The following is a 13956-nucleotide window of genomic DNA, read 5'->3' on the forward strand; positions in this document are numbered from 1 at the left end:
AATTCTTGACAACCTATGTGTTTGCCCTGTTGCTCTGGGTCTCAAACAGCATGCCATGTTTCTTGAACCTTGTTGACTTTTGCTTTCAAGTATCTCCCTCACTGAGGTGCCCTGCAAGCTGGAAAAAAACAAAAGGGATGTTTCCTGCATAGGCAAACTTTGTGCAAGCCGCATTGTTGGGCGGGAAATGGGCTGGCACACAAGAAGGCACCATCTTCTCCAGGCTACTATTCTATAGCCTGGGTATACCTATACCTAGCATAGGTATCACACACAAATTAATGCTAATGCAAAACCTGTAACACATGTATTCCATATTTAGGTGCTCAGTTTCTTCAGCAATGTTTAGACTCCTGTTATGCTTCGTAAACAATGAACAGAAGGTACACTCTAAGGTGGAGAGTGTATATACATTAAGAAGGAGCAGTAAATAAAAAATGCTCAGAAAACACAAAGCAAAGAAACAAGAGGAAGACACCAGGACAGATGAGGAATGACAAAGATTATTTACACCAGAAAAAATAAAGAGTACTTTTCATCATTGCCCTTATGAATTATTTTGACTGGGCTGTCAGATTCACTGTAGAAAATTACCACCCCAAAGGCAGAAAAAAAAATAATTGGCAACAAAGTATAGTATTTGAAGTTGCAGACTGTGGTCACTCTTGTTTACTAGATATAATTTTCTTCAGCCTGAAAGCACTAGTTCTCCATGTGAATTTAAATGTCATTTTTTACACTGTGACATTAAGGTTGGGGGGGGTGTAGGGGGTGTGGTGGTGTTTTAAATTCTCCATACTCCTAGAAACAACTCTGGAATCTCAGGGTCCAACACCTTCCCTAAGCCATCTCAGGGACTCAGCCATAGAAACAGTTTTATAGGATGGTTACTGTACAAGCCTTTTATCTTCCCTTTTCTTTTTCCCCTTTTTGACGTTTTAGCTAAAACAGACTATCTTATTTCTGTCATTCAAAGTGCTGCTTTTATTCAGATCATGACCAGGAATCTGCCCAATGTCTGAGAATATAAATGGTTTGATAGACAAAGAAAGTTCAGTCATTTAAAAAACCCCAAAAACTTAGAAAAAAAACCCCAACATTCTTTGAATGGTAAAAAATAACTAAACATTGGAACAGCCTGTCTATAGAAGCTGTAACATTAATCAGACTACAGGAAAAACACAAGCATACTGGATACGGCCACAAGAGAATATGATGGCCCAAGACGTCTTCTAAAAGTCCCTTCCTTTACTGGAGGTAATTTTCCAGAGCACTGAGGTTTGATACTGGCTTTGTAGAATTGAAGCTAATGCTATTAAACCACAGTAAGACCTGTCTAGACTGCATCAAGAAGTCCTGCTTTCAACTCTTGTGTGTGTGTTTCCACATTATACACTTCCTATCCATTTCCCACATATTAAACAATACCATTCAGAAGTCCTTCTTGCCAACATAAGCTGTGTCTCCATAAAATGATTTTTAAAAGGTTAAATTGGTGCTCTATGGCCACAGGTGAGATTACATCTCAAGCCACACCTTTACAGTGCTTTTTCACAGACTTCATGAGTATCCCATTACAGCAAAGTATATAGGATATTTCTGTTACCAAGAAACAAAGCAAGACCTGTATCAAACCTGGTATACAAGCGTAATGATGAATTTACACACATATAAGCAGACTGTAAGGTTTAGTGTTTCAAAAAGGATTATTTAAATGTCCTTAAAATATGATGTCAATCTGGAGACTTGGAGGTCGTATTTACTTGCGGCGAGGGGGGGAAGAATGACTAGATAATTCCTTGAGAGATTTTGAATCACAGACAGGAAGAAAGAAGGCCATAAAGTGCAAGACATTATATGTGATAAAATTCAAACAAGAAGTCCTGAACTTGACCACTAGAAGTGAAAAAAGGCATTTCAGACTTAGAGAAACATTTTTTTAAACTCATTTTAGGTAAAAAGGTAAGAAGGCAGATCCCTTAATACCATAATTAAAGTCTAAAATTTCCTACAACTATTTCCACTCCTTCCCAATAATAGTGAATATCAAAAGAAGAATCTGTTCATGCCATCCAAAGGAAATTTTCATACATTGCTCTTCTATGCTATCTTCTTCAAAATTCCCAATGTAAGTTACTTTCCTACTCACTATACCATCAGAATGACTACCTTCTACCTCTTACATGACTTCTTTCAAGTCCTTTACTAGCATCCCTCTCAAATCTGGAATACAGCAGCTAAACTGTTTTTCTTGTTGTCTGATCAGAAATTCAAAGCCTCATCCATACCTCCAAAGCTCTAGTATTCCTTGTCCATCCCCTTTCACATCCTCTGACCAGCTCTGCAGCTCTTGATTCCTCATGCAAAATACTTCTCGCCTTCTGTCATATGCTTACACTTCATGTAAAGGTATCTATCCTGATCTTAGGCAGCACATGTTCCAGGCGCTGTTTTCTGCAAGGTTCCTTTCTTCTTATTTTTGAGGGTGATAAACTGTTAAGAATAAAATTCAGAGGGATGACAATAGAAGACAAGTGTTTTATGATCTTTTATTACTGTAGCCTTTACTCCCTTGTTAGGGATCAGACCTGTAACTAGAACACTCTTCAGAGCACAGATCTCCCAACTCTTTTTCTATGCAGCACCACAGAGGCAACTATTGGAAAACAATTACAACAGCAACAAAACTAAATTTGGGGGTGGGAAAGAGGGGGATTGGTTTTGGTTCTCATTACTAAAAGGACCTGAACAATAATGTACAAGAATGTGGTTTTACTCAGCAACAGACAATATTGTTTCTACTTCAAAAAAAAAAAAGTTGCGCATTGTCAGTGTTGTTACCACAAGATCCATTAACTTCTATATCAAAGAATAAATGCCGGAGGGACAACTCACTCAATTTAAGCTAAGCAATCCAGAACTACTGTTCCACATGGAAAAAGAAGTTTAAAATGTTTTCATCCCAAAACAGGATGAAAACTTGACATTTCATTAAACACACGCTGATGTTTCCAGAACACCAAAAAGCATGAGCAACACTTAGACCACCTCATCTTGTTGAAATTGTGTTTATTTGCCAAACTGTATTTCAGCTTTAACTTGCATTCCTCTATTGCCTGTCATTCCTGCCCTTTTATTTGACCAGTTCTGCTGACTCGTAATATTCCATGCAAAGAATATGTACAACAGGTATAGCTCTCTAGTCTACAGGAAATAATGGGAGATCAAAACTACAACTCTCATAATGCACTGTCTCACAAAATCAAATAGATGAAACTGCAACTACTGTTCTGATTCCTATTTAGCTCAGCTGGAATTAATACTTCATGTAAATTTTTGTGATTTGGATGACATACACTTGCCAACTCAATGTGTTTTCTAAAGAATGGTGGATAGAAGTTTTCCCCTATTACCTTACCCTGAATATCATACATTCTTTACAAGGTCATACATTCTTTACAAGCCTACACTGCTTGTAGGCTATCTGAAAGCTCACTATTTATTGTATTTCTGAATACGGAGTAACTACTTTTTGACCAAACTAAATTCTTTTTTTCCACTGCTGAACCTAATGGTATCTACACAACACATTCTGACTTCAACAGCTGAAAAATAACCTATTTTCTGTGTGAAAGTAACCCCAGGGTAATATTCATAATTCATATACAATATAAATATTCATACACGTTTAATGGGAATATAGCATGACCCCTTAAAAGTATTAGATTTATTTACACAAAGTGCTAACTGTGTTACTGTTGAATGTAGTATCTAAGAGGGGTTTATAATCCAAAACTGCAAAGCAACTACTTAATGCATCATTAAGGACATGCAGTTAAAATAACAGTTACCATAAATCACATGTACTGTCATTAACAATGTATTGCTGTGTGCAAGAATGCCACACTAATACAATATTGTAATACTCTAATACATAAGCTATGGTATCAGTAGGTTATCAACACCATCAATGAATGGATATAAAAAAACCCTGCAGAATCCCAAATATACTCTCATTTCTGGCAGTAAGAATGACTGACACAGAAGAATCAAAATGTGTCAACTGGGAGAGAAAACGATAAGAATCAGCAAATACTCTATATAAAATCTAGGAAAAGATAGAAACCTGGTATTGGTAAGAGCCTGCAACAGTAACTACCCTAGCGTCCCCTTCTTGTTGGGAGAACAACTTGACCATGTCTCCCCTATCCACTCGCTGCTGCCTTAGGGACACTCCACGAACAGTCAGCAAAGGTGGTTCTTTAAAGATTGATCTAAATACTATGAAATATCCCAAGATCAGTAGCTACAGGAAGTCTGAATTCCTCTATTTTCACAGCTTCTGCCAAACTGACCTCACCACGACCCTAAGACACAGAACCAGCTATTCAACCTTACAGTAGAATTTACCAGCAGAGAACTGGAAATAATTATGAGCACATAAAAGGCAATCTTAGCCTCAAAGAGATAAACACCAGACATAACACGAATAGATTCAGTTCTTCAAAAGTCACAGGATATACATGAATAATAGCATCCTTCCAGAAAGAAACGTGTTTGAAAAAAGGATATCAAAGAAGAGACTTCTACACTTTTCTCATCACTGGGCAAGGGATTGTCAGGTACAGAAGTCACAAGAAGAGAGAAGCATGGATCCAGATTTGATGGGGAGTTTGTCAGGGAGTAGTGATATGACTAAAGGGTAGAAAAAGCTGATAATCTTGGATCTTAATTTCAAGTCCAACACTTCCAATAATCCAAGAAATGGTACAAAAGGACAAAGGCAATTGTTTTTTCTATATATACAAAGTACTTCCATTCTGCAGATGTTAAAACACTATCAATCCACAGTCTGAAAGAGCATTTCTCCCCCTAAAACTGGATCACTGACTTAACACCACAATATAATAATTACATCTCATCATAAAAGCTGCAAAAGAAGCAATCCTATTGTTCAACCTTCAGCACAGTTAGCTTGGTCAGTGCTCTTGTCATGGATACTACTACCATGTACTACAATAATCCAAAAACGTGCAGACATCCTCTATTTAAACCAGCATTTGTTAACATCATGTAATTAATCTATGCTATGTTAGTATATTTATGCTGGACAGGGAAAAAAATTTGAAATTGAGGATCTTAACCAGAAACCAATAAAATCTCTAGCTTGAGAAAACCAAATTGAAAGACTGGACACGACATAGGTAACCTCCTGAGGTTGTCATCTACGAGCTCTGAACAACCAGTATCACTTTAATATCTATACATAAAAATCTCTACCAGGTAAGAGAATCAAAATTAAGACAGCGCTTGTAGGATACGGCAACCTGGCTGAAATTGATATTCATTAGAGTACTCTTTGCATGAATAGGAGCATTTGGACTCTGTGGTCTTTATCAGAGCCCCAGCTGGTAATGGTTGAAGGTTAATGCCTTACTCCATTCTGTTCAATTTTCTGTCCTAATTAGTCCTCCAAATCTATAGCTGTGAGCACCAAGTGTCTGTGCTCAAAAGAAACTAATTAATGCTAGCAAATTAGATCAAGTCCAAAGATCCAACAGCCAAACTCTTAAATGCTCCTTGTTAATAGGAAGTGTAGCTGTCAATAACTGCTGTTGGTGGCTATAATGAGGCCTCTTTCTTTCATTGAAAGTGATTTCATTTCTCTTTGTCCCTGTAAAAGCTGTTCCATTCCCTAATAAAAAAAAACACAACTAAGTTGCAGTGGTAAAGCTAGCAGTCTGACCCATTTCTTGTCATCAGCTGGGTTGAAATGACATGAAGGGGAAAAGAAAAAAAATAATCAAATAGGGTAAGTTCACTCCCTGAACGTTTTCTTCGAAGCCCTAACACTAGTTAGAATACTTAAATTTCCTTTACCAAGCAACACAATATGTTCTCATATTTCTTTTCTATGAAATCCCCTAAATTAGCTTAGGGTAGTTAATGCTCTAAGTATCATTTAAAAAAAAAAAAGACCATGAGACTTACAATCTCATTTCTTCAAACTGTAATTTACATATAGCTGTTCTATCTGCCCAGTTTGTTGGAGCAAAGCTCAATATACCATAATCCCTCTAGAGATTGTATTAATTCACATAGTTAAACGTGATGAGAGTAAATGTTCATTGGAAATATATAGAGCTGAATCATTTTTTCAAAATAAAAGCTATTGTGCACAAAGAAGAATATCATATAAAAATTCAGCATCTTACTCTTGAGAAACACTAGCCAGGGAAAAACACATAGTAATTTATTACCAGGACTAAATACAGCTGCACACTATCAAAATATCTAAAATAATTTAAATAACTGACAACCACACAAAACATACAACAGTAATTTCAATAGCTTCATATAAGGTCACAGGGTCACATACAATATGACTATAATGTAGTTTAATATTCAAATAATAAATACAGCAACAGAGGATAGCATTTTACTCCCCTTCTCCACCTGAAGTTTTCTCGCTGGATTGAAACTATGTTCTCAAATTATACTAACCTTCCTCTCTGCAAATAAAGTTGGAGGTAATAAGGCAGCATTCTTTTTTCATCCTCATAAGAAAAGGCTATTCCAGTCATAAAATCTATGATTCCTCCTATGTAACTTCTCAGGCTTTCCATCAAATTCAGAACAATATGTACACAAGTGCATGTAAGCAATTTCTGGTCACAGCAGTTCAAGGAAAAAAAAAAAGTTATCAGGAGTTGTCATTTTAACTCATTGATTTTTATTAGTTACTTGATCTTTTTGCTTTGGTCAATTATAAGTATTCCAGATATTCCTAAAATAGGTGAATTTTAAAAAAATAAAATGCAAGGACTATATTTTCACAATGAGGCAAACCAGATGAGCAAAGTTCAGTTATAAAAGGTGATTTAAGTTTTAATTTGCTTCAAGAAAATCAGACTCATCAAAATTATTAAATGTGAGCTGTCATGTAATTTCCCACTACTAGTCCTCTTAGCATCTTCCAGTGTCGGCCTCAGAACTATGACTATAGGTACCAACAGGTTAATTCTTCCCCAACATTTGGCAAGGGTTTGCACCAGTTAACAGAACTTGGCCTGCAACACAAAGGAAAGTGAGCAACCTCACTGAGTAACATCAAGCTGAAATTTGCTAAGTATTTCACAAGTTATCTGCATTTCTGGTAAGAAAGTATATATAACAAGATCTTTTTTTGAAGAAGGAATATCTAAAGGTATGCTTGGGCATTTAAATGTGAAGCATCACATGTAGTTCAATCAGAAATTTCTTTGGGTTTATGGGCCTGGATCTGTCAGGTGTAAGGGTCATGGTCTAGAGCAGGTGGCCCCTACGGGGACAGAGATAATGTCAGCGACAGGACTGTTGAGTAACTGCACATTATCAAAACTCTGGTTGACACTGGTCATGCTCAACTGTAGAGGAGCCTGCAGTAGTGTTGCATCCCATCATTTTCACTAAGTATCAACATGAGCCCTGAGGAAGAGAGGGCTAATAGGGAAACTGGAGAATGGGAGGAGGGTGGCTGCTTGGAAATGTCCTTTTCCAGCCACACTTTCCAAACCATTTTTTAAAGCCTTGCCAAGTATCAAGAGTTTTCTTCAGCAATGTGAATCCAGTTGCCTTAATCACCACAGTTCCTACAGACAACAAAACCAAAATAACAATTTTCTTCAGGGAAGGTCCTCAACTCAGCACAGGTGGAAACATCCCCCTTTTCTCTCCCTCTCATTACTCTCAATAAAAAAAAAAAAAAAAAAAAAAAAAAAAAAAAGTCAGAACAACTTGCTATCTTGGCCAAATAGATATCTCCCACAACAAGCCCCAAATAAGAAATGGCCAGATTCTTATTTGCAGAGTCACAGGCAGGATCAGGTCTTCTTCAATCATTCAAATTATTTGCCTTACTTCACTGCCTTCCTAACAGCAGAACGAGGCTAATTTGAACTACCTACCCCTGTATTCACCCTGAAAAGTGTGTACCTCAGTTTCCGACTTGAATCCTAGAGTCTTACAAATGAGTCATAATTACAGAAGACATCTGCAAGTCAGTCTTGGTGACCTTGAAAGGCCCAAACCCAGACCGTGTATGAGTAATAGACCACAAAATTTAGAAGAAAAAAAGTTCAGAACTAAAATCCCTTGTCTCTGGAGCAAGATTGTTTTGTTCCCAGAAAAAAAAAAATAAAAATAAAAAAAAAAAAATAAAAATTTGAAGCTGAGGTTTTAGAAGATGGGCAGAATTGATTTATAATAAAACAAATATACAAAACATATACCACAAATATAATACAAAATTATGATCACATGATTGACTCAGTGATCTAGTAATTTCTTCTTGGGATCTCAAGTCAACTTTTTCAGAGTCCAAACCCACAACCTGTTCAAGTCATTTAGCTGTTTCTGATTTAATTTTCCAAGCCAAGTAACCCAAAATCAAACTGAACTGAGAGTACAATCCTTAAAGTTTGCATATTTCTGTCCTTAACAGTTCTTCACTACCTAAACCGATCAAGTCAAGCTTCAGAATTGGTAATCTGAACAGCAAGTACTCTGAAGAGTAAGTGCTCTTAAGAAGTGGAACAAACTTTTCGGTTGTTAATGGTGAAGATCAACCAAAGCTCCTGCAGTTGATTTTAGTGAGCGTCCCTATCTTCAGAGCAGAGAGGAGTCATGGAAAGCACAGCACAGCTAGATGAAACTACAGACATTTTGATAAGCTAAATATAACCTTTCTGACAGAAAATGCTAACTTCAGGTACCTGAAATTTGCTATGATTTTGCTTTCAAGTTTACTCAAATTTAAATCTTATAACTGGAAATTAAAGCCAAAAACTTTGTAAAATAAATAAAACTTTATGAAATAAAGGAAAACAGCTTGTATAAAAAACTATTTCATAAAAGCAATGGATAAGGCAATGGCAAATAAACATTCCTTTTAGCTACTTCAGTTTGAAAGCATGTTTTTTTATATGTCAAGGACATGCTAATACAGAAATAAATGGATTTAATATTCTTTCACATGAATACATGCTACACTTTGTGCAAATACAGTGAAAAGCTCCTGTATCACAATGCTGTTGGGTTTTTTTGTTTGCTTGGTTTTTATAACGCTTTTGACACTCCTATAATAGTGCACAATTTCACATACATACAGGGCATGGATCTTAACACAATAAAGCGTATTTACATAATGTTCATGGAAAAACTGACTAGTGTTTTGCAGAAAGCATGTTTACCCTCTTAACAAAATTACTAATACAGCCATTTTCAGTGAAAAAAAAAAGCCTTTACAGACATTATTTTGCAACTGAGGTATACTAAATTCTTGAGAAACATGCAGCACACAAGAACTATATTGGAATAATCTAAAAAAAGTTCAAAGTAAATTTAAATAATCTAAGTAAAATAAAGTATGTCCAGACACAATACTTAATTTTTCTAAACATTATGAGATGGACACATTTTTGTGGTTATTTCATCCTTAAATTACTCTGGTATGCTAACAACCAAGCACAACAATGGGTCACCCATTTAACGATGCCAGGGTAGCAAGATCACCTCTTGAGTTAACAAAACCGTTATTTTTTATTTATTTTTTAACCCTTGGGGTTTCTATTCCCTGGATGGCTCTTGAACACGTGCTGGACAGGCTGTCACTACTCGCATTATTAGCTCTGATAAGCACACAGCTCTAGGTGGTATAGCTGCAGGCTAAGGTAACGGACTGTATACAGATGGACCCCCCTGCTCATGCAGAGCACTATTGAATGTATAGGGGCTCCCCATAGGGACACATATGAACCTAGAGCAATCAAGTAAATTGTAAAGGCCCATATACGTAGAATAGTTTTATTTCCTCTATTACCAGTGCATTGACCACAATTTCCTAAAGATAAATAAAACAAAGGTGTTTTAACAGTTGTTCAAACAAAACTAACTTAAAGCAGAAAAATCCTAAAATGAGATCAAGTTAAATGAGTAGCTATGCTGCTTAATGTAAACAGCACAGTTTCATGCACATGTGTACACTCTGTAGTACACAAACCCAATCACATGAGTTTTGATTACTTAATTACGCAGCTTATGTTCATAGTTTACACTTGTTTACAGCATAAAAACCATGGCCTATCTACTCTGATTAACACCTATCCCTGTGTACTAACAAGACAAATTTATTCCAGGAATAATTTCACAATGGATTTAAGAGATGATAAATTCTCCTCTTCACAAAACTGTTTAAGCTTCACTTGCTGTGGTTTCGTCTCTCCCATCCCGTCTAGATTAAGCGATGTACAACAAAAAAGCTGAATTTATGCTACCACCTTTTCTTTAATAGGGGTATCAATGTAGGTTTTGCTTGTCAATTTGATCATAAAAATTGCATCAGAAATACTCGCTTTCCAGCTCTGACTTCCACACAGTTTGATCAAAGCTGGATTACAGATGACAGAGGAATGAGTGGTTGACAGATATATTCACAACCCTAATTTTCCTAAAGATACACAACTGAACTCTATTCAGGAGAAAGAATAAAAATAATACAGTATTGCCTAATATCACAGAAATTTTAAAAAGATAGCATTTTACTTTAAGATTTATGGAGGAAAAAGCATGGAGAAGCTGCAAGGTAATGGTCCACAACTCAAAGCTCAACAATCTCCAATATTAGCTGATGCTACAGAAAAATAAGATGCTGAAACTGAAATTCTTATCTTACACAGAAAAAGTTCTAAAGAGAAAAATACACACACACGTTCATCTACCCCCAAACAAAATTATACAAATAGCATGCTCTCAAAATATTTTTAACTGACATCCTCTTTCAATGACCCACATTACTGTAATTATTGCTTTTCCTCTTTATTTTTTTTCCACAACAGGTATAGAATTCAAAGTAAAAATGATTCAACTATCATTCAAATTAAAAAAGCTGTATTAAGTCCTTCTGGCAGCACTGAAAATTACCTATCATATGACGCTACTTTCCTCTGGCAGAAATTCCCAACTCTTTTCTCACTTACTCATCTCAAAATTATAGTAACACTGCTCTTTTATGCCTTTTGGAGAAACCCTAAAAGAAACTGCTTGAAAATATGCTGGTCCACTTCAACTAGATTTGACTCTACACCTCGTGATAAATGTCTAGAAGCCTCCTTTGAAGTTTCTTAGGTAATAGTGAAAGACAAAAAGCCACACACCATTGGGGAAACAATTGTTCTTCCTGCCATGGTAAAAATAGCTGAAAGAGTGTGTGCAAAACAATATGGCAAAAAACTAAAATGCACTTCTTTGTCAGTAAATCCCGTTGGAAGATGCACAGAAGACAAGGCTGAAAATTTGAAGAAACAAGTATGAAGACGTTACACAGTGCGGGCGCTTTGCTATGCAGCTGGATGGAAGTACAGATGTTTCTAACTTCTCTCAGCGTACGGATTTGCATTTCAATAATGAAATGCAGCATGAAGAACTTCTTCGAAAGATAAGATTCTCAACAGGAAATGGCTTCTTTAATAAAAACAATGTTTTAGGGAAAAAACTGTGGAAGTGTAACCAGTGGTGGAGCGAAGGGTAAGGTTACAGAGATGGCACCTTACAGAGATGGCACCACACGTGAAAACTCTTTCACTGCCTCACTCATAGGTGAGCTATTGCAGCACAGAAGTCGGAGCCTGGAGCGCACAAAGCGCCACAGGATGACACCGATGTGGTTAACCTTATAGAAACAAGCCCTTCAAATAGCAGCACCTTCACCAGACTTTGCAAGGAGATGGGGACGGACCATGAAAATCTCTCCTACCATGCAGAGGTTCAGTGGTTATCTTGTGGCAAAGAGCTTAAAAGAGCGGCCAAACTTCTTTATGCATTTTTCTTTCATGAAAAGACAAGTGTTCCAAATTTGCTGACCTTTCTGGTGATGAGAGGTGGCTGCGAGTAGTTTGCTACCTCACAGGTATTTCCAAAAAAGAAACATCCTTGATGTGTCCCTTCAAGGTGAAGGTGAAGTTTTAACAGTGAGTTAGAAAGTGACTGATTTTCAAAAGAAACTTATGCTATGGAGAGAGCTTTTTGAAAACAGATGTTTGAATATGTTCCCCTTATCATGTGATTGTTCGTTTGGTTTGGTTGCTGAATATAATATATGCCACCTATAAAATCCTCTCGTATCTGGACACTTTAAAAGGATACAAACAGAATTTTCTAACCTATTTTAAAATCTCCCAAATTACAGTTTCAGTGGGTTTTGAACGTGTTTGTTACAAACATAAACATGCAACCCCTCTTGATTAGTTTGGAAAAACAACTGTTTGACATCAGGGAAGATGGTCATCTATGAGCCCAATTTCAAGCAAAACCTTTGCAAAACTTATGGATGGGACTGAAAAATGAATATCATGATTTAGTAAGTGCAGAAACGATGCACTTCTTCCACTGGGATTTCTGCATCTCTGTGAGTTCTCTTTTTCAGCTATGACACCCTTTAAAACCAAGTACTGAAATAATCTGAACCTAGAACCAAACCTTTCAATTGCTGTATCACAAAGTGTTAAGCAAAGATTTTAAAAAATAATGAAGCATATTCAAACGTATAGCTCTCAATAAAACTATTGTTATTAATAACAATATTTTTAGAGCAAAAAGGTTTTTGTACCATTGATAAATAATAAAAATTAAAGTACTATTTATTTCATCTTTTTTTTCATCCTTTTCTAATTTCTATTTTTGTTTTACGATGTACATAATACAGTAGTACAGTGATACGTTATAAATAAATATCATGATTGCATGCTCAGAAAGTCTTTACAATTGGGGTATGTGATCAAAAAAGTTTAGACAGCACAGATCTAGATTATAAGAGGCAAGTGCCCTCTACTGAAAGCATGCCACTTGTATAGAATAATTCTTGGCCTTTTTTTTTTTCCCATTCTTACATCCCTCTAACAGCACTCTCAGCTAACCTGTGTGTAGTAGCTCCATCCTCCTGGTACTTCAAAAAGTTCCAGATTTCTTCCAGGAATATAAGAACAGCTGGGTATCAAAAGAAATGGTGATACCCAACTTTAAAAAGTTATTGTCCAGTACTCTTCAGGGAAATGAAAACATGCAAAAGAAGACTGCACCATTGTATTTCAACATCCATCTAATTACATATATGTGTTTATTTGTATGTATCATTAAAATACTGGAGCAGGGAAAGGATGCAGCTATTTGGAAACATTTAAATAAATTTATCATAATGAGGGAGGCCCTAACTGATGGCTCACATGAGGGAATTCCATTTATGTAATATCAAATATTACAGACAGGAATATAATAACACTTGTGTTGCTCTGTCATCACATAGTCTAGACCGAGATGTGGAAAGTTTTGTATTAATCATAAATTCCATAGCACCCAAAACCAAGTCATTTTAGAAAACAGTCCACATCACCAAGCAGCCAAAGCCAACATGGCAGATTTATACACTTTACTACTGGTTTCACACTGAACAGAAAAGATGCAGATCATACGTATTAATTTTCCGACTACTTGACTTCAGAAAGAAGGATTATATTCAGGGCACAAAAGTGAATACATCTGATCTCCCAAGAACATTTGACTCTTACCTTGCACTTTATCTGAACACAGCTCCTTGGCTCGTTCCCTCATTATCTGCGGAATCAAAACATCTTTTTCTACGTGTCTCAGCTTAGAACTTTCTGCAAGCGTGAAAAAAAACAGGAAAAAAGTTCTTATATATCCATCAGAAAAAGTCAATCTACAGAAAGAGCACAATATCATTTATGTAGGACACACTATATACTAGAACCGTCACAAAATAACAGCATAAAGTACCACTGGAAGGACCACACAGATCAAAAGGCAGGAAAGTTCAAGACCTAAAATTGCATAGATACAAATGTGAGCATTATCCCGAATATTTCTGTTCTGCTCAACGTGGACAATGAACCAAAAATAATAGGA

At 36.2% G+C, this 13956-nt stretch overlaps 1 protein-coding gene across 2 annotated transcripts in view; it reads right to left on the reverse strand.

The window, feature by feature from the left end:
• CMC1 (C-X9-C motif containing 1) overlaps nucleotides 1–13689 on the reverse strand; it is a 40911-nt gene extending 27222 nt beyond the window's left edge. For both annotated transcript variants that reach the window (XM_026841941.1, XM_026841940.1), the window contains exon 1: nucleotides 13599–13689. In XM_026841941.1, the coding sequence (XP_026697742.1) occupies nucleotides 13599–13641 (43 nt within the window). In that variant the 5' untranslated portion in view covers nucleotides 13642–13689. The remainder of the gene's footprint in view (nucleotides 1–13598) is intronic.
• Nucleotides 13690–13956: the final 267 nt, after the last annotated feature.

The sequence above is a fragment of the Athene cunicularia genome (genome assembly GCF_003259725.1).
Source record: "Athene cunicularia isolate RWA chromosome 2 unlocalized genomic scaffold, athCun1 chr2_part1, whole genome shotgun sequence".
NCBI lineage: Eukaryota > Metazoa > Chordata > Aves > Strigiformes > Strigidae > Athene > Athene cunicularia.